The 27,444-nt window shown below is 38.1% G+C and overlaps 1 protein-coding gene across 1 annotated transcript; it reads left to right on the top strand.

Annotated features, from left to right (window-relative positions):
• Positions 1-8,043: 8,043 nt before the first annotated feature.
• pck2 (phosphoenolpyruvate carboxykinase 2 (mitochondrial)) lies at positions 8,044-27,213 on the top strand. Its single transcript, XM_072678989.1, has 10 exons — positions 8,044-8,695; positions 10,848-11,063; positions 12,743-12,927; positions 13,269-13,475; positions 16,722-16,909; positions 17,064-17,226; positions 22,381-22,596; positions 24,597-24,734; positions 25,565-25,660; positions 26,446-27,213. The coding sequence occupies exons 1-10, from the start codon at positions 8,658-8,660 to the stop codon at positions 26,919-26,921; spliced, it is 1,923 nt and encodes a 640-aa protein (XP_072535090.1). The 5' UTR covers positions 8,044-8,657; the 3' UTR covers positions 26,922-27,213.
• The last annotated feature ends 231 nt before the right edge of the window (positions 27,214-27,444 follow it).

The following is a 27,444-nucleotide window of genomic DNA, read 5'->3' as shown; positions in this document are numbered from 1 at the left end:
TGTGTGTCATCTGCATAGAAATGGAAATTAACGCCATGTCTGCTTATAACTGAGCCCAGTGGTAACATGTATAATGTAAATAATAGCGGTCCTAAAATTGAGCCTTGCGGAACTCCATATCTTACTTCTGCGTAGTTTGAAGATAAATCTTTTATCTTTACAAATTGAAAGCGTCCCGTTAGATATGATTGGAACCATGATAGGGCTGTCCCTGTGATTCCAACCATTTTCTCTAATCTTTCTAGTAATATAGAATGATCTATTGTATCAAAGGCTGCACTAAGGTCTAGTAGGACTAATAAAGATACGTAGCCTTGATCAGAGGCAAGAAGGAGATCATTCGTAATCTTCACTAGGGCTGTCTCTGTGCTGTGATTGAGTCTAAATCCAGACTGGAATTTCTCATACATGTAATTTTTACTCAGGTATAAGCAGAGTTGTTGGGCCACAGCTTTTTCTAATATCTTAGATACGAATGTTAAGTTTGAGATGGGTCTATAATTAGATAATACGCTAGGATCAAGATTTGGTTTCTTGATTAAAGGTTTTATAACTGCTATTTTAAGGGTTTGGGGTACATGCCCAAGGCTAAGGGATGAATTTACAATTGTTAAAAGAGGTCCGATTATAATTGGGAGAATTTCTTTTAGCAATTTAGAGGGAATCGGGTTGAGTGTACATGTTGTACAATTAGCTGAAGATATAATTTTTTCTTGTTCAGGCTGTGGAAGTGGGTAGAAGGCTTCCAGCCTTTGTTCTACAACTAAGTTATGTTCTAAAGCAACTACATCAGGTGACGGCCATGTTTGATTTAATAAGCAGGGTTGGATTTGTTGTCTAATATTTTATTATTAAAATAGTCCATAAAAACATGACTGGTTAAAGATAATAGCATGTGGTAAAACAAAAATGAATGAAATTAAAATAATCTATACATACAATACTGAAATTCCTGAAAAAATCCCCCACATGTGATTGTGGGTGAGTAATGTTCCATGATTTAGATTCTAATAATTTGATTTAGAATCTTTCACCTGTTCAATCTTTTATTTAGCAAATTTGTTGAATGGGATTTAGCTTCCTAAAGTATGGATTGATGGAAGTAAATATTCAGTTAATTAAATCAAACTGTTCAAAAGAAAAAACATATGGTTCTGTAAAAAGAATTATACTTCCCCTCACAATCAGCCCCACCAATTTTTTTGACTTTACTCATTTCGATGGATGTTCTACTGTTCATTAAACTTGTTTTAGAAAGTTTTTTTCTAATATCAAAAATTGACGATTTAAGTTTAGCATATACGTAATTATGTCTAAGGTATTTAAAGTGCTTTGTTATTTATAAACAGATACAGAAACATGTACACAGAACTTTACATGAGCACCAAAGCACATTTTTGTGCTTGTGTAAAGAGGATTTCCCCCTTTCTTCTGAGGTTTTGCACTTTTCTTTCTTGTGTTTAAAAATAGTAAAATGTGTGCTTCTGATGTTGTATTTTAGCTTCAGTAAAAAGCATTACTGTACCTTGTTAAAAGCCCAACCGATGAGCCTCTCCCGAAACTCACTGGGGACGTAAACCTGGTCCCGAGGGCACACAGCGGGAATGGCGGTACGTGAAAGGGCCTCAGCAATCTCCGTGTCGAGGTTCCACTGTATCGCCATGACTGAGACGGTGGATGGCAGGATAGGCGCCGGGTCGATCTCTCTCTTATCCACCGATTGGTGGATCCGAGAGAGAGCGTCCACTTTGGTGTTACGTGAGCCCGGTCACGTAAGAGATGTGAAACTGGAACCTGGCGAAAAACAGGGACCACTTAGCCTGCTGGGGGTTCAAACACTTGGCCTGACGTAAAAAAAGTTCTTGTGGTCGGTAAGGACTAGAAACGGGTGGGCAGAGCCATCTAACCAATGACGCCACTCGGATAGCGCCATCTTCACTGCTAGGAGCTCCCCACTACCCTGTAGTTCCGCTCAGCACCCGTTAGCTTCTTGGAATAGAAAGCGACTGGGTGCAGCTGGTCACTCCCCTCCTGTCTTTAGGATAGGATTGCCATCACCCCCATATTGGAGGCAACCACCTCCACCACGAACGGCCTATGGGGATCGGGGTGGCGCAACAACTGGGCCGACGTGAAAGCACGTTTGAGTGCTAGAAACGAGTCCTCCACAGCTGGCGTCCACGTGATGCGCCACGGGGCTCCCTTGAGTCCCGAATGAACCTCCTATAGAAATTGGCGAACCCTAGAAAACGCTGGACCTCCTTCACGGAGCCAGGTGATGGCCACTCTAGGACCGCTTGGACTTTTGCCTGATCCATTTGAACCCCCCGCTCGCTGATGATACAACCCAGAAAAGGGATCTCTGAGACGTGAAACACACATTTCTCTAGTTTAACATACAGCAGGTGGGACCTGAGTCTCGCCAGAACCAGGCGAACGTGACGCACGTGAGAGATCAGGTCGGGGGAGTGCACCAATATGTCGTCCAGAAAGACCACCACGAACCGTCCGAGGTAGTCTTTCAGGACATCTGAACTGGAAGATGAAGGGGGTGTTAGCTAACCCATACGGCATTACCCGGTACTGATAGTGCCCCCTGGTGGTCATGAATGCCGTCTTCCACTAGTCCCCCTCCCTGATATGCACGAGATCATACGCACTACGCAAATCAAGCTTACTGAAGACCCGGGCTTCCCGTAGTTGTTCTAGAGTGAACGGGACCAACGGCATAGAATATGGATCCCCTGTATGGCTTGGCTGGTCTGCCTCACTAGTTGGGTAACCTGTTGCTGCTGGCCCACCTGTTGCTGCGCCAGGTGGCCGACAGTCTCTGACACGCTCTGCAGAGTGTGTTGCTGTTGCCCCAAGAACTGACCTTGGGTGCGAACAGCCTGATTCAAGGCTTCCATCCCCGCTGTTCGGAGGCTGTCGGCCGAGGCTGACTGGCTAGGTCTGACAATGACTGGGGAACACTCGCAGGGACGGTGCAATGCAAGATCTTTAATAAACAAAACAGGGGTTAACAGAAACCAGAAGCAGGGAGCAGGGGAAAAAACATAAGCAGTGGAGAAAACATAAATCGCGCTCATTAGGCGCAACAAAACTTACAAAACGTAAACGCGAGACTTAGGGATCAGTCTCGTGTTTACAGAGGTGACTCAGAACCAACCAGAGCAGTAGTACTCTAATGAACATGGATAGTCCAGCAGGACTCTTTGAACCGTGACGGACTCTCGTAAACGTTCTCGTGAAGCACTAATAAGATCCTAGATCTCTTGGACGGACACCAACACTCCAGGTTAGCTCATTGGCAAATTCTCGGCACGGGGTGTTCGCATTAGCTCCCTAAATACCCCAGTCTCAGGTGAACCAAATCAATGAATGAAAATCAGACACACGTGAACACAACATAAAATATGGCGTGGTACATGAACAACTGTCAACATAAAAGTCTGTGGCAAGTGACGTGAACTTAAAGTCCGTAAATCAACCGAACATCAACTTAAAAGTCCCAAAGAGCCTGTGGACAGCGGACCGGAACCACCCCCGGGGCGGGCACGGCGACGCGGACCTGACACAGTGATCCAAATCTCTCATCATCAATACAAGATCTTGGGGGAAAAACTAATGCAACATAAACAAATGTAGTGACACTGCAGAAACTTGTGGAAATTATGCCACAGTGAATGCATGCCATAATCAAAGGCACACAAAACGCTTTCCCCACTGCCAGGCCAAAATGCAAGTCTACTGCCAGGGATCCAACATGGAGTAGAGGCACCAGAGAATGAACAAGAGGAACCACAATCATTTGTTGTTTAGAGGTTCTTTTGAAGAATGAACAACTAAACTTTGCATAAAAAGTAAGGACATTTGTGTTTGGTAGATTTGTTGTAACAATGCTTCTTGGCAAAAAATCTTATGCCATTGGAAAGCCTGTTAATTCCCCTTTAAATCGTGCCACATTTATAAGGAACAAGGGCCCCAACAGTGACAGCTTGCCAAGCATCAAACCCACAACACTGTCATCAATAGCCCAGAGCTCTAACCACTGAGCCACCACTGCTTTTCCATCCTTTTTTTGCCAGGAAGCATTGATAAAACAAAGAAATAATCGACCTTACTTTTTGTGCTAAGTTTATTAAAACTTCAAGGAATTCATCAGCAAATGAAATGGTTGGAGTGAGATCATATCTTGAGGAGCCCCTTTTGCAGTTCCACTGAGCTGGTGGAAGACCAAGTGGTTAGTCTACTGCTCTAGTCTAGTGGTTTCCCCAGCTAACTCCCTGGCGATCCAGGGCCTAACATACACTCCCCTAAAAGTATCTAGAGAAGCCTCCACAGGATTACAAACAGTCTCAAAGAGGTCCAAAAACGGACTAAAGAGGTAAGTAGCCTTGCTATGTTGGTTGTATAAATGAACCACCCATTCCAGTCCCTCGCAGAAGCAGTACACAATTTTATTAGCTCAAGACTAGATTACTGTAATGCACTTTTGTCAGGTTGTTCCAGCAGGAACCTCAATAAACTCAGCTAGTTCAAAATGCTGCAGCCTTACTAGAAACTAGACTTCTAGAAAACTAGAAAATCTGACCATATCAGTCCAGTTCTATCAGCACTTCATTGGCTCCCTGTTAAATTCAGTATTAACTACAAAATTCTTCTCTACATACAAAGCCTTACATGGCCTCGCTTCTAAGTACCTAGGAGATTTTATTACATATTATGAACCATTAAGAATACTTCAATGGGGTGCTGGCTTCTTAGTAGTTCCCAAAATTCAGAAAACCTCAGCAGGGGGAAGAGCCTTTTCTTATAAAGCCCCCCAACTCTGGAATAACCTTCCAGATAATATTCAGGACTCAATCTTCAGTCTCAAACTTTAAATCCAGGCTGAAAAGTTTAGTTTAGCTTTTAGTAATTATTGTTTCCCCTTAGATAGGTAGTAGGTCCAGGGGTTGGATGCGATCACTCAGGTTTGTGGACAGTGGAACAGATGAACGCTAGCATTTCAGGGTGCTCAAGTGTATCTCTCCTTTTAATTAGGCTATTATAGTCAGACCTGCCGGAGTCGTCTGACACACTCTGATACTACTTAACATTCCAGCCCAACCAGCTGGAAGACTGCATGCTGAGGTCCCCTCTACCTGCGTCAGACCAGCTGCCACCTACCAGTTAGACCAGCAGGCCCGCCCCCCACCATCAACCATGCCAGACCAGCACAAGCTCCTACCACTGCTACCTGCCTAATGACCATGTTAAGACCTAAATGGACTCTTAACTATCTGCCACTATTAATATTACTAATATTTACTATCATTACTCTCACTATTTTTACCATCATTGCCACGACTACATTGAGTTATACTACACGATTATTATATTATGATTATGAAAATGTTGCACACCAGAGCAGTTCAACAGTATAGATGGTTTGGTAACTTTTACAAATAATTTATAAATAGTTCTGACCAGAGGAGGATGGGTCCCCCTTGTGAGTCTTGGTTCCTCCCAAGGTTTCATCCTCCATCTCTGAGGGAGTTTTTCCTCGCCACTGTCGTTGTTAGCTTGCTCACTGGGGGTCTTAGATTTTTCATGTCTTTTTATTTTATTTATTTTTCTGATTTTTGGCTGTTACTTTCATTTGTGAATGTGAACTGTCAGCCCAATCCAATCTGAGCAAAAGAATCTTTGTTTTATCTGTTTTAGGGTTGTTTAGCTACTTCTGGCACTAGATGCTTTGGCTGTGTGATGCCATTTTGAAATCTAAATACAACCAAAAAATACTGAGCACAATATATGGGGACAAATGTCAGAAAGCTGAGTTTCCATCAGAAGTCGAGCACTAGAGAGTTCTGAGGTGGCCAGCAATGAGTTCTAAATCCTATGTAACCCCTGTGAAGAGATCTCAATGCAACATTTGGAGAAAGCACCCTTCACATCTGAGAAACCTGAATCAATTGGTAAAAGGATTGCTTCAAATGTTTAGTATAGAGGTGTAAGAAACTCATTCATGGTTACAGGAAGCTATTGAATTCAGTTATTGTTTCCAAACAGCGTGCTACCAAATACATAGTTAGGGGTGCCAATAATTTTGGTGGAGTTATGTTTGGAAAGATATCAGATTTTATTTATTTTCTATTTTTTGTGATGTTTCAATACAAAACAAAATAAATAAATATATGAATACCAAAGAATTTTTAATTGCAACAATGTTCTGGGAGAAGGGGTAAATTCTCTGAAAGAAGTGCAGGGATGAAAGTATTTTTGACCATAACTGTAGGGGTATCATTGCAGCTAAATGTGCATTGGCTAAAGCTTGACAGAGCTCTTTTTAATTATATATTAAGTGGTCATGAACAATAATATTGGTACAGGATAGAAATAGTTTCAGAAAGAATTAGCTAAGAAGCTAAGATAGTAATCCGATTTAGTATGTTCAATAGTGGCTATATATCTATTCATTAACTGTCCCCAGTGCATCTGGTCCAAAATGTATTTATTTTTCTTAGCAATTAGGTAATATCTCTAGTAAGAAACTGAAACTGTAAAAAATGAGATGGGGCATCTTATAAAGGATCTTATTAACACCTAAAATATTTGATCCAAAGAGATTTTTTACTGAGGGATAGGTCTAAAAGGAAAGCGTGTTCATTAAAATATATATTTTTATTCTATTTATTTATTAATTAATTTAGGACAGATTGTGGAGTCCTTCAAATGTGGACTTTTTCATTCAATAAAAATCTCTGTGGGGAGGGTGTGGTTGCAGCATTTCCCCTGTAAAATACTGAAGACATAAGCAACCAGATTTAAATCACTAGCATTTTTGAAGCAGTGTAATGATAAAGATTTTTTGAATGCAGCTTTTTTATTGCAGAAAAAGGAGGAAAGGCAGTTGGAAAATAATGTTCTCTGGGTACACTTTAAAAGAACATTTTGCTTTTCTGACATTACTTTGCATTTTCCCTGATATTTATTCTGATGCAAATAGCTACTCCACTGTCTCCCGGGCAGCACTTGTGGAGTGTCTAAGTGTCTGTAGCATAAGAGAAAAGAGGTGGTAGAGAAGACTCAAAGAAGAAATTGTCTTGGTTAATGAAACCTTTAAAATTGTGTTTCCTTATGATTTCTCATGAGGGGAGCACCTAGTGGTGTCTGGTTTATGGTGATGTTCTTTCTACCTCCAGATTATGGCCCACTGTGCTCACTGGAACCTTCAGTAGTTTAGAAATTCTTCTGTAACCAGTATCAGTATGTTTTGCAACCATAAGGTTGCAAAGGTCTTGTGAGAGCTCACTGGTTTTACCCACCATGAAATGTTTCTTGTTTGGTATCTTGGTAATAAGACACCTTTTTATAGGTCATCAGTTCAACCAGTTGATATTAATTTGCACTAAGTGGCATGATTGCTTAGATAGATTTGATAGATAGATTTGATTGATAGATTTCAGCTGGTGTCACAACTTCCCATGGCTTTTTACACCTCATTCTCATTATTTTTTATACTTTTTCCCCTGTGTAATTTTCTCATTATTGCACATAACGTAACTAACATAACTAATTTATGGACATGGTTTGATTTCTTTGCATATGTGGATTTGATGGGTTGTTACTAACATCTAGTGAGAATTACATGCCAATAGCACTTTTAGAGGTGGTGACGTTGGTGACGTGTTCAACACTTATTTCACCTGCTTATCTTACGCAAATACTGTAACCTACTATACTGTCTGATGTTGATGGCATCTACAAACCAGTAGGAAAGCCTGGGTGTATGCTTGCTTAATAATAATAATAATAATAATAATAATAATAATAATCATGATTATTGATAATTCAATAGAGTAAATTAGCCAACTGAACATTTAAATACTGGCACAACAATACAAAACACAGCAGCAATTAATTACATAGATTTAATTACAACACAAACACAAAACGTCGGAGCGAAGGAGGCGGACCACGGACGCTAAGGCGGGGCTACTTGCGCTAAGCATTGTTAAACTTTTAAACGTGCGTAACTGCCATAGGTTAGCCGGGCATAAGAGTTACATCTATGAACTGTTTAAAAAATTGAGATGAGAAACCTTACAGCTTCAATGAAAAAACATCAAGGTGGTTGTCCTGTATATGTAAAATATACCTACGGATACAGGAACAGGAACAAACCCTAACAAAGAGAGAGTTGCGTCAGCCGGTGTTAGGGGATTGTTGTCCCTGTATAGCTGGCTAGGTGTACGACGAAAATGAAGTTGTTCCTGCGAAATAAGAACCTAAAAACAGAAGAAAGACTCATATTAGTCAGACCTGAACTGTCGATTTTTCTGAACCTTTTTGCACGTAAAGACTAGTCCAAGAGCTGACGTGGCGGTCGGCGATTATAGATCGAAGAACTTTTATTTGCAAACACAATTTGATTCATGTTTAGTATCCTTTGCACATGATTGGAAGAAGAGCAACGTACGGAACTTGTGCAAGAGGCGTGTGCAGTCAAGATAAGTTACACGTGTGCAAGTGCAAGGGTCTCTCAGTTAACCTCTACATTTCAGCTGCTAGCTCCGAGATCAGTCATATATGAGAGGTGGTTGGAAGTGAAGCGTAAAATTGAGATACTCTCAATTCACTCCTTATTTTTGGATCACTTCATTTCATCGATGAAGATGTCTCGCCTTTTATTAAGAGTGCTGAGAAGGTAAGTCTTTTTTACCTTGTTGGTATTGAACTTAAACATTAAGAGACCCTCTAAAATTTCACAAAAGAAGGATCTTGTAAATTGTTTTTATTTAGAGGAAAGAATGACTGACACCAGTAATGTATTCTTTCTTGAGCATTACAGTCTCACATGGATGTGGGACGTCTTGACAACTTGTAGAACTTGTAAAATGTTTTAAAATATCAATCTCAAGGATTTATTTGTTGTAAAAAATACAGTAACGTAGAACTTATAAATATACAATTTCACTTGTACGCCACTTGACAACTATTCTGAAAAAATGGAATGTGTGAATGTGTATGTTTTTTTTAGCTGTATCCATGGGAAATAAAAACTCAGCCCTAATGTGTAAACCCAGCCCTAATGTGCTCTTGCAGAGAGATGGGGGTTCATAACAACTACATTATAAGATTTGCTGAGAAATTCTAACCTAATTTGTGACTATTGCTGGAACTAGACAGGTATCTCTTCTGAGTGCTTTTAATAGCATTCAAAACAGAGCCCATTTTTAATTTAAATACATTTATGAATATACTTGGCTCTCTTTGGCGTTACTATATGGCATCTTTGACAAATTATGTTATGGTTTTGGAGGGACAGCATATGATGTATGCATGCACTTAATACTGACTGTGCTTGGACAACGATTAAACCAAGGAGAGTGGGTGTAGGGGGAGTAAATGTGTTTTCCCTTGCCTGATTGGCCCACTTTTGAGGAGGTGTATGTTTGACTTCTAAGGAAAGCAAAGCTCAGCAACTATTGATGATAGTCAATGAATAAGAGAAAAAGTTAATACAATCAGCTTGCTGAGATACTGACAGCTTATCTTTGTTCTCTGGTCTCAGTTTATCACTCAGTAAATTACTGTTACTCAGTACTGACTACTCAGTGCACTCAATTTTATAGCTCTGTAAAAACCATCCTACAGATTAATCATATAGCCTACATGTTGCTTGATTGAATATGTGTAGTTTTTTCCCCCAGTATATGGGGAAACTACACTAATATATGTAGTTCCCCAGAAAAGTCAATAAGAGAAGAGGGAACAAAATGAATATACTGTGATTGAAAAAATAATATGCCAATGAAGGAGAGCATGTTGCAATATCTTCCTCAAACTTTAGCACTCCATTCAAAAGGAGTTCTTGAAATCAGCACATTCCATAGTTAAATATGGCAGAGAATGATAAAGCAAAGCTGACACAATGATTTTTGAGCCATGTATACATTTGTGAACAGAATGAAAAGCCATTCAGTGTCTAGTTTTTTGCTGTAACTAGGATCGACTAGAAGTGAGTAGACATTTTGAGCAGCTGAGCAAAAGTCTTACAAATTATTTAGTGTATTAATTACTTTTAATTCTCTGAAAAACTATTCACTAACACTCATTACGTAGTAAATTACAGTTTAGTTGGAAATTACACTTTGGTATAAATGTCATGGCATTATTGAGCCTTCAGTGATTTCTTTGAACAGTTCTTTGGGCCAAAATGATTGTAGAACTCATACATCCACACAGCACAGTACAAAGGAGCTTGGTACTGATCTGACCAAGATGATCATCGATTCAGAAACTGGAAGTTCCTGAAACACGGGTGTCACAGTCAAGTTTTGTATCAGTGGACTGAGAGGCTGTCAACACCTTTGATTTTGACTAAAGTTTGCAGCTGACCACATGGACAATGTTTAATTTTGACTGACATCCATGTCCATTTCATTGAAAAAACACAATTATTATTTGTAAATACATTAAAGCCACTTTTTGAAAAGAATTGTCAGCAAATGATATCAGCACTTTTAGGTTATCCAATATAATATGAAATGTGTGTTGGCCAATTTATAGTATTCTCATCCAATGGCTAGTAGGTAATGTGTTTTGTACAGTTTTAATGTTTTGGTCTTTTGATGTTGACAAAGTTCCCATTAAAGTTTATTATGATTATGAACGGAATGAGGGGAAAAATAAAAAATGATCACAATTCATACTACTTGCTGCCAAACTTTATATTGATTTTACATACAATGCACACATTTTATATGCTTTTTTTTAACCAAAAACACAGCATCATTCATATCTCTGTAACAAGTAAATCATGAGAAGTTACTAACATTTGATGTTTATCTTGAAAGGCAGAACGGATTTGGCACAGCTCCAGTTGGGCTTCGATCCCTGGCTTCAATTCCCACTCTCCCCCAAGCTGTGGCAGAATTTGTTTCTGATGCGGTGGCAGAATGTAAGCCTGCTAAAGTGCATGTGGTGACGGGCACACCTGAGGAGACAGCAGACCTTTTGGCTGGCATGGAAAAAGATGGCATGGTAAAAAAATTGCAGAAATATAAGAACTGGTAAGTGAAGTAGTGAGCAAAAATCTATTTCTTTGTAATAAATTTGTTTTTTTAATAAATAAGTTTTTTTTTTAGTTTTTTTTTACCCAATTTGATACTACCATTTAAGCCACCCGTTCGTAGCTCCTCCTAGCACTAGCAATGCTCCTGACACAGGAGGATAAGGACTTTCAATATGTTTTGGTTTACAAACCACAACAAAGATGATTCCATACTTTGTTAAACAGTGAATGTTCTTTATCATTAATATTAGGAGTTTTTTTATTGTTTTATTGTTAAAGTATCTGTCAATTAAAAAATAAATGTCTATAAGCAATCTTTGATAAACCTAGGTTTCAGATTTACACAGGACTTTCAATGCTTGTAGTCCCTATTGAGTGTAGAATTGTCTTAAAGCTAGTTAATGAGTTGCACACCCAGTTGGTGTAATTTCATTGTGATTTCCCAAAATATAGATGAGAGTAATACAAGTAGAAAATGGAGAAACTCAATTTTAGAAATGATTGAAATGAAAGATTGATGATTACTGAGGCAATCCTAATCCCTATCCTGGGGACCCAAATCATGAACATGACAAATGTTAATATATATTTTTTATATTTGTACAAACAACTTGAATTGTCCCCATAGAACAGTGTAAAAAAAAAAGTAGTGTGTAATTGAGACAGTAGCTTTTAGAGTTCACACAAATACAATGCTTATCAAGTGTTAATGCATTTGTTGCTAATGTGTTTATTTCAGTGATCTCTCAATAGATCTTAGGAATGCTGAATGGTGACACTGGTTTATCAAGTACTCCTACCTTAGCAGGAGTGTTATTTTTCAAAGAAGCTCTTTAGTCTAAGTGGGGTGGTATCTGCATATTATATACCATTAAACTTTCTCAAAATGTCACTGGGATATACGGTATTACTAGGCAGGTAATAGCTAGACTGACTACAGAGCCAACGAGTGACAAACAGCACTGCACAGCTGTAATCCTGAAAAACTGCTGTTCTACTGACACAAGCAGAGTTAAGAAAGACCAAACTAAAATGCAACTTATTTTATGTTTGGACCCGGGTAGGTTTAGAATAGCTTAGTTAACTAGTTTATTTAGGATTGCTTAGTTTCCCTGCCCTGTGGTCGTACTAAATGTACATGATTTACAGAAAGTTGGCACACCATACATGTCATAATTTTTAAGTTATCATTTGAAAGATTGCTGCCATTTAGTAAACATGATCAGAACAAAATGTAGCCAAACCTGCCAGTTAATAGTCTATTTGGAAAATCCTATAAACACATGCAGTTTTTTTTCTTGATTTAAGTAAATTGTCATTGCTTAAAGCTGTACATAAACATATGCTTTGAAACCATTTAATGTGTCTGATTTTTAGTGCACATTAACATAATTTTCAGACATACAAAAATACATATACAACCAGAACACCATATATTAATCACAGTATAGACCAGATTTGGCAGACCTGCTTTAATTATATTATGTTAAATTATATAATGCTAAATTTGCTGCATAAAACTGAGCTGCAACCAGTCCAGTTGTGTGCTGTTCACATCTAAGTACTAGCAAATGACAAATAATGTACTTTGTGTGTAGTTTTGACTGTGCATTAAAAAATAGGACAATTCACATATTTACCAACACTAATTATATGATACTTATTTGTTATATGTAGCTGGCTGGCCCGTACTGACCCTAAAGATGTTGCTCGCGTGGAGAGCAAGACAGTGATTGTGACCAAGCAGCAGAGAGACACTGTTCCCATTCCAGGTAACAATGTCAAGAGCCAGCTTGGCAACTGGATGAGCGAGACCGAATTCCAGAAGGCAAGAGAAGATCGTTTCCCTGCCTGCATGACCGGTTTGTTGTCTCTCATAGTTGAACTCTTGGAGGTATTCTTGTGAAGGAGCTTAAATGTTAATGTAATCTTTACTTTAACTGTGTTTCTGTTTTAGGTTTGTAGCTAAAAGTAATAAATGTTTTAATAACACTTTACAGTAACTAAATGTATGAAAAGCATTTGTAACATATTCATGAACAGTTCACTACATTTAATAAACTATGCCCCTGTATAAGGAGTTTTAATTCAAATTCTGTTTCTACTTAATTGTTCAATTGTTGTTAGCAGTGACATTTGCAAAAATCAATTGACAAAAACAATTGTACATGCCATTTTCTTTTCTTTTTTTGTCTCCTTATAGGTCGCACAATGTACGTTATCCCTTTCAGTATGGGTCCAGTTAACTCCTCATTGGCTAAATTTGGTGTTCAGGTCACGGACTCCCCATACGTGGTGGCCAGCATGGGAACTATGACCCGCACAGGCACAGATGTCATGAAGAAACTTGCACAGGGGGAAGAGTTTGTGCGTTGCCAACACTCATTGGGTAGACCTCTGCCACTTAAAGGTACTAACCTTGTGTTCAAATGATTCTAAGCTCGGAAACAGTGCCCTAATTGGAAGTCTTTGTAAAGATGCATAAAAAGGGCAATGTAACTTTGGGGAAAACATTCTTAAATCACATGTAAGAATAGTCATTCCTGACATTTATGAAAAAATAAATATATTCAGTATCAGTAAGTTTGGATACACTACAGTGTCAAAACACTGGCAACAGTGTAAAAGTCATTGTGGGTTTCCAATCATTTCTAAGTTGCGGCCCACATAACCAAGCACAAAAGCTTTTGTGGCTTACAAGATTGAACTGACCCAATTGTTTAACGTGAAAAGAACATTAATCCATGTTGCCTGTTTGCTTAATTGTTTAAACATGCAACATAAAAAATATCAGAAACATTTATATTTGGATCCATATATCAACAATGGGTGAATTCCATGTCATCAAAGGAGCAATGTTTTATACTGATGTGCACTGAAAATCTAAACATAACTGAATTATGTGTGTTTTTAATCCTGCCATGTCCTAAATATGTTGTTTCTTCTCTGCTAGTAATTAAAAAAATATTATTTGTAGTTTGTGTATGAATGGGCCCATCCCATAAAGGGGGAGGGCATACTAACATGAATGCAAACATGGAGAAGAAAAGGATAAAGCAAAAACAAATCTCAATAGTATTATATTAGTGTGTGTGTGTGTGGGGGGGGGGGGGGTACTATTATTTCAGAACAGTACAAATGACATACATGTTCTAGTTGTTAAAGCATATTTTAATTCTAATTTGTATATTTTTGAACCCCTGATAATTGAGAGAAAATTGGCATCTCTATGGTGGGTCAATTTTAGTTGTACTACTTTTTAAATTTGAACAATCAGTATAAAAGAATATAAGCAGATGATATGATGAAAGGAGCAAATTAAGATTTAATTAGTAAGAAGAAACAAAATTAAATTAAAAACAAAAAGTTCCCCAGTAAAAAAATCTCGGTACCTGGCAGTTGATCCAACCACTGGAGCAAGTCTGATAATTACCATTATTTATAGACATAATTGAAGTAATATATGCTGACTGGGAAGTGTTTATAAATGGGAAATAAACCTGTGTTTTCTGATGTGCTGCTGTTGTACTGCAGACCCAGTGTGTAAACCTGAGCTCAAAAAGGTATGGATGCAGACATGTTGCCATCTTGGATTCTTGAGTTACCATTAACTGTAGGACCATCCTGGATGCTTTACTTCACCTGTCAGTGGTACTTATGTTATGGCTAGTCAATGTATATACCTTTTTGAAAAGAAGCATGCTCTTAGATTAGTAATGGAGAATTGTATGTTGTTTAGGCTAAATTGTGCTGCTAGAGGAACAGTGGCTGACTGACAAATGACAATTTTCTCTGACTGATAAATAACTGGGTCAGTGACAATTCCAATCAACCTGTTAATTAACTGATTTATATGCTGGGTCTGCATTTGGGGGGAACTTTAAGTTTGTTTGGACAAGGATTTAGCTGATCCTTGATGTTGAACATTCATGGAAGTATATTTGTAATGGGTTGAGTAAACATTTTAATAGACATGCACTTTTTAAAAACAGAGTTTTAAATGTCATAAATTCATGGTTTAACTGCAACTTAGCTAGTATGTTACATACATGTAGCTTAGGTGTATGCAAAACATACTGGTCACAAATCTGGTTGATTTATAGGCAAATGAGTGCACAATTGCAATTAGAAAATCTCTGTGAAATTTGTCAATTCTCAGGGATTTGGGGAAAAAACATTAAATCCTTATTTGGTTATAAAGATGCTACAGAATTCTCCCCATTATGAAAAATGGAAACACAAATTCAGATGAAGTTCAAACGATAAATTGCTTTAGTGAGCAATTTATTTAATAAGTAAATTTAACAATGTAAATACAAGCAGTGGCTATAGAGTAAATTTGTCATTTAATTTTAAGCAGATTTTTAGTTCTGAAGTGCATAAAGTTTTGAATTGTTTAGGTAAATCATCAGGACCTGATAAGTGAGATCCATTGTTTTTAAAGCTGGCAGCTGTTTTTTTTGCATTACCTTTATCTTATATTTTTAATCTTCAAATTGCTACACATGTAATTCTTTTAGTCATTGTTCGTCTGGAGGAGACCCTATATAAATAATTAAACCCTAAATATAAAAATTAAACAATCTCTAAACAATCTCTAAATTTTATGTTTTAGCAAATATGTTCTTTTGTGAGTGAGTGAGAAGATGTTCTTAACAGTGAATAATATTTTTATAGGCTATTGACACAGTGGAGCATACAATAATAAAATCTAAATATAAATATTGGGTTATCTGAAGATACCATTTTGGGGCTTGAGAATTTTATATCTGGTTGAATGCAGTGTGTGTGTGTTGTCTGAAGGTTTTAGATAAGAACACGCCAACGGTTTGCCAAAGATCACCAAAGATCTTTTTGGTTTAAATGAGAAGGGGGGGGGGTAACTTCATACCAGCATAAAAAACACTGTGAAGGTAGGATCATGGTTTGGGCCTGCTTTGCAGCTTCTGGGCCAGGATGGCCGTTATTGATGGAACAATAAATTCTGAATTATACCAGCAATTCTACAAGTAGTTTTACCAAAGAATGGTTAAAGTCAAAGCAAGTAAAGCAATTAATGGGAAGAAACGAATCAGCATTACAGAGTTGAAGCTGCTTTGTACAGAGGAATGAACTGAAATATCTCCAAGCCGATGTAGAGAACTAATCAACAGTTACCAGAAACATTTAGACCTGCATTATGGTTTTACTTGCGAGAAGAAAATGTCACTCTGAAATGATACAGGTTCTACAATAGGACAATTATTTAACACATGCTTCAAAATTGACCATGAACATCTAAATGACCCTCACAGTCCCCCAAAACTGTTTCTAGATCTGAACATGCTGTGCATGCAAGATGCCATTATTGACGATCTAGACGTTTTCTGCAAGGAAAAGTGGGATAAAATTCCTAAATTAAGAATTTAAACTTACAAACTTAAAAAAGTACTGATTGCCCTGATTTGATATTTTGTAATGTTGAAGTTTCATTATCTTTGCAGATTACACAGAAGTGATTGTGTACACCTCTCGTTAATTAGCTCTCTTGGTGGTCTAAATATGACTCACTGGTGATTAATCTACTGGTGATTGAACTAAATGTGCCTTAAGCATACTGGACCCAAAGTACTTCTCTAATAGGTTAATAAGTAAAATACTTCTCCTAACATCTCAGCTCCGTTGGTGAACCAGTGGCCTTGTAATCCAGAGAAGGTTTTGATCGCGCATCTCCCAGACAGCAGGCAGATCTTATCTTTTGGAAGTGGCTATGGTGGAAATTCACTGCTTGGAAAGAAGTGTTTTGCCCTTCGCATTGCCTCTCGAATTGCCAAGGATGAGGGCTGGCTGGCTGAACACATGCTGGTAAGAGTGATTGTAGAGAGTGTGTTCTGAGAAACCAATGATCAGCCAAGTATCTAGTAATCAATATTGTTAAAAAAATGAGTTAAGCATTTACTTCTGTGCACATATGCCTAGTGATTCAACTTTCACTTTCATTACTCTGTCTATCACTCAGATTTTGGGAATCACAAATCCTCAGGGTGTGAAACGGTATATTGCAGCAGCTTTCCCAAGTGCTTGTGGAAAAACCAACCTTGCCATGATGAAGCCAGCACTTCCAGGCTGGAAGGTGGAATGTGTTGGAGATGATATTGCCTGGATGAAGTTTGACAGTCAAGGTAAGAAATCTCTGTTAAAGAACTGTTAATCCTAAATTGTTGTTTTAATACAGATACTAATTTGGCAGAGTACTTAACACAAAAAAGTTAAATTGCATGCTTCCAACAATGTGGTGGAATTTGTTTTTATAATAAGGCTGTGTTTCCCCAACTCTGGTCCTAGAGGCACCCTGTCCTGCACATTTATTCCTTTCCCTGCTCCCAACACACCTGATTCAACTAATCAGCTTAATAACAAGTTCTTTCAGGGTTGCAGGGGTTTATCAAAGCAGACAAGGGTGCCTCCAGGACCAGGGTTGAGAAACACTGTGATAGAGTACGTGCCAGCTCCTAAAAAGATGGTCGAACTGGTAGGTGGCAGCTGGTCTGACGCAGGTAAAGAGGACCTCAACGGGCAGTCTTCCAGAAAGTCGGTCTGGATGAGTGGGTGACCATTTACTCTGAGAAGGTAGAGACAGGTAGAGTTAGTTCTGAAGGGATTTATAGAGAGCAAAGAATGTTGAGCAGTATCAGAGTGTGTCTGACGACTCTGGCAGGTCTGACTATAATAGCCTAATTTAAATTAGAGAGAGCCAGAAGGTAACACTGGTATGGGAGCACTCCGAAACAGAAAGTGTCTGTCTGCTCCACCATCCACAAACCTATAAAAGCGTGCAAGCAGCGAGACAACAGCTCCAGCATCTCTGTATACTACAATTCCTTGTGTCCGTGAACCCCTGGACCTACAGCCTTTCTCAATCTAATGGGAAACATTAATAACCAAAAACTAAACTAAACAGATGAGTTTTCTGCCTAGATTTAAAGATTGAGACTGTCTGTGTCCCGAACATTATCTAGAAGGTTATCCCAGAATGGCGGGGTTTTATAAGAAAAAGCACTGAGGTCGAGTAGGGCTAATAAAATACGTAGCCTTGATCAGAGGCAAGAAGGAGATTGTTTGTAATCTTTACTAGGGCTGTCTCCTTGCTATGATGGGGTCTGAATCCAGATTGGAATTTCTCATACATGTCATTCTTACTCAGGTATAAGCAGAGTTATTGGGCTACAGCTTTTTCTAATGTCTTGGATATGAATGTTAAGTTTGAGATTGGTCTGTATTTAGACAATACACTAGGTTCAAGATTTGGTTTCTTGATTTTTTTTTTTATGACTGCTGGTTTTGGGTACATACATTAAGCTAAGGGATGAACTTACTATTGTTAAAAGAGGTCTGATTATAATTGGGAGTATTTCTTTTAGTATTTTTGAGAGAATTAGGTCAAGTGTACAGTTTATGCAATTTGCTGAGGAAATCATTTTTTCTAGTTCTGGCTGTGGAAGTGGATAGACGTTGTCCAGCCTTTGTTCTACAACTAGGTTGTGTTCTAAAACAGCTATACCAGGTGACAGCCATGTTTGATTTAATAAGCAGGGTTGGATTTGTTGTCTAATGTTTTCTTTTTTATTATTAAAATAGTCCATTAAACATTACTGGTTAAAGAAGCTGGAATCTGGGATTAAGTATCTGCCTGGCTTTTAGTAAGTTTAGAAATCTCACTAAAAGTAGCGAGGCCAAATACGCTGAGCAAGCTTTAATGAGTGCCTTTCCAGAGTGTGTGCAGAATTATTAGGCAAGTTGTATTTGAGAGGATTCTTTTTATTATTGAACAACAACTGTTCTCAGTCAACCCAAAAGACTCATAAATATCAAAGCTTAATATTTTTGGAAGTTGGAATGGGTTTTTTTTAGATTTGGATATCTTAGGAGGATATCTGTTTTTGCAGGTAACTATTACTGTGCAGAATTATTAGGCAACTTAATAAAAAACAAATATATACCCATCTCACTTGTTTATTTTCACCAGGTAAACCAATATAACAACACAAAATTTAGAAATAAACATTTCTGACATTCAAAAACAAATCAGAGACCAATATAGCCACCTTTCTTTACGATGACACTCAAAAGCCTTCCATCCATAGATTCTGTCAGTTGCTTGATCTGTTTACGTGCAGCAGACACCACAGCCTCCCAGACACTGTTCAGAGAGGTGTACTGTTTTACCTCCCTGTAGATCTCACATTTTATGAGGGACCACAGGTTCTCTATGGGTTCAGATCAGGTGAACAAGAGGGCCATGTCATCATTTTTTCTTCTTTTAGACCCTTACTGGCCAGCCACGCTGTGGAGTATTTGGATGCATGTGATGGAGCATTGTCCTGCATGAAAATCATGTTTTTCTTGAACGATACCAACTTCTTTCTGTACCACTGCTTGAAGAAGGTGTCTTCCAGAAACTGGCCGTAGGTCTGGGAGTTGAGCTTCACTCCATCCTCAAGCCGAAAAGGTCCCACAAGTTCATCTTTGATGATACCAGCCCACACCAGTACCCCACCTCCACCTTGCTGGTGTCGGAGTCGGAGTGGAGCTCTCTGCCCTTTACTGATCCAGCCTCTGGCCCATCAAGAGTCACTCGCATTTCATCAGTCCATAAAACCTTAAAAAAATCAGCCTTAAGATATTTCTTGGCCCAGTCTTGATGTTTTATCTTATGTTTCTTGTTCAAAGGTGGTAGTTTTTCAGCCTTCCTTACCTTGGCCATGTCCCTGAGTATCGCACACCTTGTGCTTTTTGATACTCCAGTAACGTTGCAGCTCTGAAATATGGCAAAACTGGTGGCAAATGGCATCTTGGCAGCTTCACGCTTGATTTTCCTCAATTTATGGGCAGTTATTTTGCGCCTTTTTTTTTCAACACGTTTCTTGCGACCCTGTTGGCTATTTGCCATGAAACACTTGATTGTTAGGTGATCACGCTTCAAAAGTTTGGCAATTTCAAGACTGCTGCATCCCTCTGCAAGACATCTCACAATTATTGACTTTTCAGAGTCTGTCAAATCTCTCTTCTGACCCATTTTGCCAAAGAAAAGGAAGTTGCCTAATAATTAAGCACACCTTATATAGGGTGTTGATGTCATTAGACCACACTCATTACAGAGATGCACATCACCTGATTTACTTGATTGGTAGTTGGCTTTTAAGCCTATAGAGCTTGGAGTAGGACAACATGTATAAAAAGGATGATGTGATCAAAATACTCATTTGCCTAATAATTCTGCACACAGTGTATATTCACTTAGGCTGTGCTTCCAGGCAGAGTGAAACACCTCTAGTTTGGTTGTCCGCCATTTCCACTCTAGTTTCTGCACTGTTTGTTTTAAGGTACAAGGTTGATCACTGTACCACGGTGCAAGTTTTTTTTGTTTTTTCTTGTCATTTTACATTTAAGTGGTGCCACTTTGTCTAAGGTTATACCGTTGAAGAGCCTGTCAATTTCCCTTTTAAATGGTTTAAAAGGAAGTAACATGCATTTGTGGGATGAGAAGTAGAGCTGAGTATGTGGGTTGCGCACAGAAAAAAATTGCCAAATCTCCTCTGCCATTGTCAAACAGCTTATTTTGCTGTTTATATTGACACTTGTTTTGAGCTGCCAGTACCAACATGTGCTGCCAATCAAGTGCCTGACAATTCCGGAACAGACTGCACGCAGCCAATCTCTGGTCCCATCACTGTCAGTCTCGTTTGCGTTGGTGTCTGCAACACGTGCACTGGAACCTGAAGATGTGGAGGAACGTTATGTTCAGCGATAAGTCTAGATTCTGTCTACAGCAGTTGGATCGTAGGGTCAAAGTGTGGAGAAGACGCAGAGATCGCTATGCTGATTGCTGCACCGATCTTTTGTTGGAGGCAGTCTGATGGTGTGGAGCGACATCTTGGAAAACGAGGCTTGTCATCATTGGAGGCAATCTCAATGCAAAGAGATATCAAGATAAAATTCTGCAACCAATGGCAATCCCATATCCTGCACCCACAAAGCAAGGTTTATCATAGACTAGCTCCAGAATCTAGGAGTGGAGAGGATGGTATGGCCTGCCAGCAGTCCTGACCATAACCCCATAGAACACTTGTGGGATCAGCTTGGGTGTGCTGTTTGTGCGAGTGACCAACACAACCGCGTTGGCTGACTTGCAACAAATGCTGGTTAAAGAAGTGATGCCATCCTACAGCAGTGTCATCTGAATAGAGGACTACTGACCACTGGCCAACAGTCCAGTTCTTTTGTCCTTAGTCCAGGTAAAATGGTTCTGACATTGTCTCTGGTTCAGGAGAGGCTTGTTAATAATGCAGCAGTTGTAGCCCCTTCCAGACGACACCAGACACCAGTCTTAGTAAAAGTTCTTAAATTGACTCCCCGCGACAATCCCCTTAAGGATTCCTTTACAATCCTTGTTGTTCATGCAACTTTTGTCACATTTTTACCCTTAACCTCCCTGTGAGGATGTCAGTGACCATCTTCTGTACAACTTTCAAATCAGCAATGTTCCCCAATGATTGTGGTTGTATGCTGAAGCTTGCAAGGTATTTACAAAGCTACAAGGTATTTATACTGTTTGAATAGCTGTTTACACAAACTAAAAATGAAAGCAATAGTAAAAAGTAAAAAAGGCTTGAAATGTCTTTTTATGTATAAGAAACAGAAATATGTGACAGTTAATTTTTGAATTAAATTATAAACACAAAATATGCATGGTGTTCTAATATTTTAGGATGTACTAGAATGTATCAAAAACAATGCTATATTGTTCAAAACCTGATGTAACAAACAATTTAAATGTAGACTGAAATTACCCATACTGATCCGAACTAAATAAAGCTCAGCTTTAACTTCACTGGCATCATATAGAGACCCAGGCAGTAACTTCAGTATATTTTGTTCAAAGTCATCATATTTACTTGTGTAATCAGTTTTACTTCTAGGATCATTTAAGTAAACATCAGCTTATGTTAAATGTACCACATCTTATCCAGCTACGCGATACATTTAAGATACTTATTTTACAGTTTCAAAATGCAAAACAAGATATAATAAACAGTAATTATGATAATCTAGCAGAAAAAAGGCTCACGTTCACAAATACAATGTTACTCTTAGTTACTTCAGTTTTGTCAGATATGTTGAATACATGGGATTGGGTAGTTTTAAAAAAATAACTAAAGTCCAGGTATTGTTTTTCTGTAGAGTTTTTGAGCACAAAGAGCTTGGTAATTGGCCAATTAAACAAATTCAACAGCAAAGTTGATTTGTTGTGGTGTACACTTGTATTTATGTCCTAGGTAAACTCAGAGCTATTAACCCAGAGAATGGGTTCTTTGGAGTTGCTCCGGGCACTTCCCAGAAGACAAATCCCTATGCCATGGAAACCATTTCTAAGAATACAATATTCACAAATGTGGGTGAGACAGGCGATGGTGGGATTTGGTGGGAGGGTCTTGAACCCCCTGCACCTGACATTACTCTCACCGACTGGCATGGAAAGTCCTGGCAGATTGGTAAGATGTACTATTTCAACTATTTAAGACTATTGTAAAATTGTTGTCTGGCCTAAATTTGGATGGCAACAAGAAACTATTATTTCATCTGTCTACATAGATAAATTAGAGACACATCACACATAGCATATTAGAGTTAAATAATGTTTAAAATGTTTAATGTGCAAATTTCAGCTTTAGTTTGTGAGTATTTATTGAGCGTATGATGTAGGAATGTCAACTATTTTAATACATAGCCTTAGGGCTTTGGAGCTTAAATTAATTGTAAATATACAATTGGAATTTGCTGTTTACCCTCAATATAAAGTTGTCACTGTCTAATTCAAGCCATTTTTTTTTGGCTAAAAAATGAAAACAAACCCAACTGTGAGAGGCACTATATGCTATGTAAAGTTGCACCCATTGCTGACACAGATGTGCAAATGCACACAATATTTATTTGTATAGTCCCTGTAAAGAAGTATTACAAATAAAATATTGAGGAGACAAATATGAACCTATTGGCTCCATTCCTAATGTCAGACATGGGCTAGATGAGGATAAAGCCCCCCAGCATTGAGCTATGGAGCAAGGTTACTGTGTACTTTGGAATGATTGTGCTCTATCCAACACTTTTGGGATGAGTTGGGGCCGAAGTGGGGCGGTGATCATTCAACATCCTGACCTCACTAACATTCTTGTTGTTGAGGATGAGTCACCAGATAAAGTCTGATAATTTGTGTTATTTTCTGTAAGCATTGTTATGATGAACGATGGCCAGTAAACAATGATCAATAGCTATTAGGAGATCATTTAAAGTTTGTAAACTACAGCTCGTCATTAATTAGGAATTGTAAAATTTTAGCTAAGCACAACAATGTTGAGATGGTTCTGTAGTTGTTTAGATCTGATGTCAAGTAAGCAAATGAGATTGAAATATGAACTGGGAAAGGCACAAAGTCGTTATAGAATAAGTTAACTGCCTTCTAGAACACAAACAAATTGGAAGATGGAAGGATTTACAGTGGCATGCAAAAGTTTGACAGAAAAGTCAAAATTCCTGTTACTGTCCTTTAAGTAAAAGATGAACTGATCACCAAAAAGCATACAACTAGAGATGAAACATTCTTTTTAACATTTTAAGCAATATTAGTGCATTATTGTTTTTGTTTATTAGTTTGTTTTTTCATAACTTTGATAAAATATGTCATATAACCTTTACCAGCATCACAGAGCTAAATTAGCTTATTGGGGCTATGACTTATTGACTTAAGAAAAGCTGGTTATTGTTACTTTGAAACTAAGATATTTTGAGCAGGGATGCAAGTAAAAACATTTGCCTGCCACTGTAGTTTGTTTTTCTTCAAAATGATAAGGTACAGTTATTCCTTAGCTACCTAAACAAAAGCAAATGGTCAATGTTCCACAGTTTGTCTGGCAAGGGTCTATGCTTTATTTTTTGCTTTCAGTAAAGAAATTTCAGTATCAAACCAAGGATTAGATCCATCTCTGATTCGTCTCTGAAGGGGCATATATATTGACTACCAAAAGAAGGTTTTGCTAAAATGATAGTCAACATCTGAATTTTGAATATATAGTACATCACTATAGATATGTTTTTACAAAAAAAAAAAAAAAAACACTAAATCAATTTTTTTTTTAAACTGTTCTTTAAAATGTCTTGACTGCCATCCAATAATATGTCATTTTCATACCAGTGTGTCCAGTGCATTTAAAATTATTTAGTGTTATTCAGTGTTCACTTTGGCAATTCAATTTGATTTTGGTTTGTCTAATTACTTTTGAGTTCCTAAAATACATGGCTATTTATGAAAATGGTATTCATTTTCATGTATAACCTCCTGATGCAATTGATTTGGATAATAATACCCTCAAATTACAGCTGAAGTTTGTTTACGAATTCATAGCATGTAATTAATAGCCAAACAGTTTGTCTGTAGAGTCTTTTTTGATGAAGACAATTTTTTTATACTTCTAATTAAATTCTGTTTGCATCTCAGGTGCTTCAACACCATGTGCACATCCTAACTCAAGGTTTTGTGCCCCTGCTGCCCAGTGTCCCATCATAGATCCTCTCTGGGAGAGTGAAGAGGGGGTACCAATTGATGCCATCGTATTTGGCGGCAGGAGACCAGAAGGTTGTTACAGCAAACTTGAGTTTGGTTTTTTTTTTGTGTGTTTGTTTTCCCCCCTTTTTAATACAAACAATAACACATTAAACTATATTTTCTCCTTTTCTCTTTGCAAAATACAAACATCTGTGTAACACCTTTTTCCACCTACTTCAGAAGTGATGCTTATGAGGCATTTTTAAATGGTTGAAGTGTTGATTTGTGGGACATTAAGGTATGTTAGTTTGTAATTAACTAAACTGTTAAAGGGGTGACATTTTTTTTTAGCAACTGTGTGGTAGTGGGAATGTAGCATACTAGATAACACATGTAAGGCCTGCCTGCCAATCTCACCTGTGAAGCTCACAGCAGTCTGGGACCCCCTTCATCTGTGGGGACGGAAATAGCGCATACATTATGCATGTGTACATATGTATATAGACTTGTGCACTGCATTTTTATGATTATTGCCGAGCAAGTAATATAAATGTAATGATCTGCAATGTTAGCTACGGAAACAGCACTTCTAACCAGGCTCAAAGGCTGCTAATCATTATAATCTTCTCAGACTGCTGCAAGCTGTACAGATTAGTTCTGCAGTGCCTTCCCCTTTTTGCAGACTAGGGTTAGATTCCCAGGTAAGCCAAGCAAACTGTGTTACACCATTAACAGTCCTTGAGCCAGAGTCCTAATACATTTGCCTACCTGTGCAACATCATTCCAATGCAAGTTGCTCTGGATAGGAGCATTATCCAACTGTCAAATGGCAGTTAGGACAAAGGCAAATTGTAATATGCCAATTATGTTCATTTGTTAAGATACAACGTTTAATATCCCTAATGTATTTTTTTTTACAGGAGTGCCTCTTGTATACGAGACTTTTAACTGGCGTCATGGAGTGTTTGTGGGTGCTGCCATGAGGTCTGAATCTACAGCAGCTGCAGAACATAAAGGTACTTTAGAGAAGTTTCAACAATGTTTGCATAATTCAGTTGTTTTGCATAATTGAGTTGTCTGTGAACAAAGAGTAGTTTAAAAAAGTGCCATTGTCTACAATGCAAATGTAGGTATTTTAAGTGTACAAAATGACCATTAAACCTACCTATGTCTATTTTTATATGAAATTTTGATACTTGTAAAATATTTGTCAATCTGTAAAAAAAGGTCTTCTTTAGGTACCATTTCGTACCATTTTACCATTAATGATTTAGGTCTAATCACATAACTAATGGCAATGTATGCATAGTCATCTTGCAACATCTTTCTGTGACGTAGCTTTTAAAGGTTTCCACTGTTGTAAATAATTTTGATGTTGCCTACATCTAAATGAATACATTATTTAGAAATGTTCAAAACTCCACTTTAAACCATACAGTATTCGGTGAACATGGTAGTACACATTAAATTAATGTAGTGCATAATGTATATATGGTGGTTTTATCAAGCAAGTAATAGTAATTAGGGGCAGTGGTGGCTCAGCAGTTAGAGCTCAGACCTATTGATGACAGGGTTGTGGGTTTGATACCAGAGCAAGCTGCCACTGTTGGGCTCTTCAGCCTCTCTGCTCGTGGCTCTGGGCACTGTGTGTGTTTCATTGGTGTGTATGTGTGTGTGTTTACTGCACAGATGAGTTAACGGCAGAGGTCAAACTCCATCTGTGTTCAACACAAATTATGTATATGGTTGTCTGGTCTTGTTGTCTAATGTGTTTCTGACTTTTGAAACTCCTGTTACACAGGTAAAATGGTCATGCATGATCCATTTGCTATGAGACCTTTCTTTGGCTACAACTTTGGTGACTACCTGGCCCACTGGCTAAGCATGGAGACAAGGAAGGGCCCCACTCAGCTCCCAAAGATCTTTCATGTCAACTGGTTCAGGAGAAATCCACAAACAAATTCATTCCTGTGGCCTGGTTTTGGTGAGAATGCACGAGTCCTTGAATGGATCTTTCATCGATGTGGCCGCACCAGAGAAGATGAAGCTGCTAAAAAAAGCATTATAGGTTGGCTGCCTGAAGAGGGTGCAATCAACACAGAAGGCTTGGAAAAGAATGTAGATCTGGGTGCACTCTTTGATCTTCCTAAACATTTTTGGGAGAAAGAAGTTCAAGAGCTACGAGCCTATTTTATCCAGCAGGTAGGGGCTGACCTACCTGAGCAGGTGGAGGGCGAGCTTAGAGCTCTGGAGGAAAGAGTGAGGAAGACAAGATAGTGCTTTAAAGTATATTACTTTAATTTATCCTGAGGGTTAAGTGAAAGTTTAATTCTGCACTAACATAAAACACTGACTAGTCACATAAACTAATGCATGGTATGACTTTTGCTTACTCAATGCAGGAAATCTATGTAAATGGTGTTTTTTAAGACCTGAACTGACTAAATAAACCACATTTTCACTTCATTTGTTGGTCAAGTCCACAAGTTGTTCAAAAATATATGCAATGTATGCATTAATGTAAAATTTGCATTAATGTTTATTATATATAATCAACAATACTGTACATGCTTTAGATGTATACATGAGTACACATTTCATAATAATCTATAATTTATAATAATAGATAATTATTTATAATAATGCTTTAGAAGTGTACAAATCTCTGGATGCCTAAAATGTTGGTTGCTGGTCATGTCCAAATACCAAGATTTGTTGTACGTTTTTTGTGGACTGACAAATACAGTTTGCCCTCTATAAAATGCATATGCTACTACCAGAGGTGTCAAGTAGAAATATT

This window comes from Salminus brasiliensis, chromosome 5, assembly GCF_030463535.1.
Source record: "Salminus brasiliensis chromosome 5, fSalBra1.hap2, whole genome shotgun sequence".
Classification (NCBI taxonomy): Eukaryota; Metazoa; Chordata; class Actinopteri; order Characiformes; family Bryconidae; genus Salminus; species Salminus brasiliensis.
Note: the sequence above shows the minus strand (reverse complement) of the source record. Positions and strands in the feature narration are given on the sequence as shown.

Excerpts from the sequence above, each read along its gene's own strand:
- pck2 (XM_072678989.1), top strand. The coding sequence starts at position 8,658 with ATGAAGATGTCTCGCCTTTTATTAAGAGTGCTGAGAAG. Across the intron at positions 13,476-16,721 it reads TAGACCTCTGCCACTTAAAG|CTCCGTTGGTGAACCAGTGG; the intron begins GTACTAACCTTG and ends CTAACATCTCAG. Across the intron at positions 25,661-26,445 it reads AGCAGCTGCAGAACATAAAG|GTAAAATGGTCATGCATGAT; the intron begins GTACTTTAGAGA and ends CCTGTTACACAG.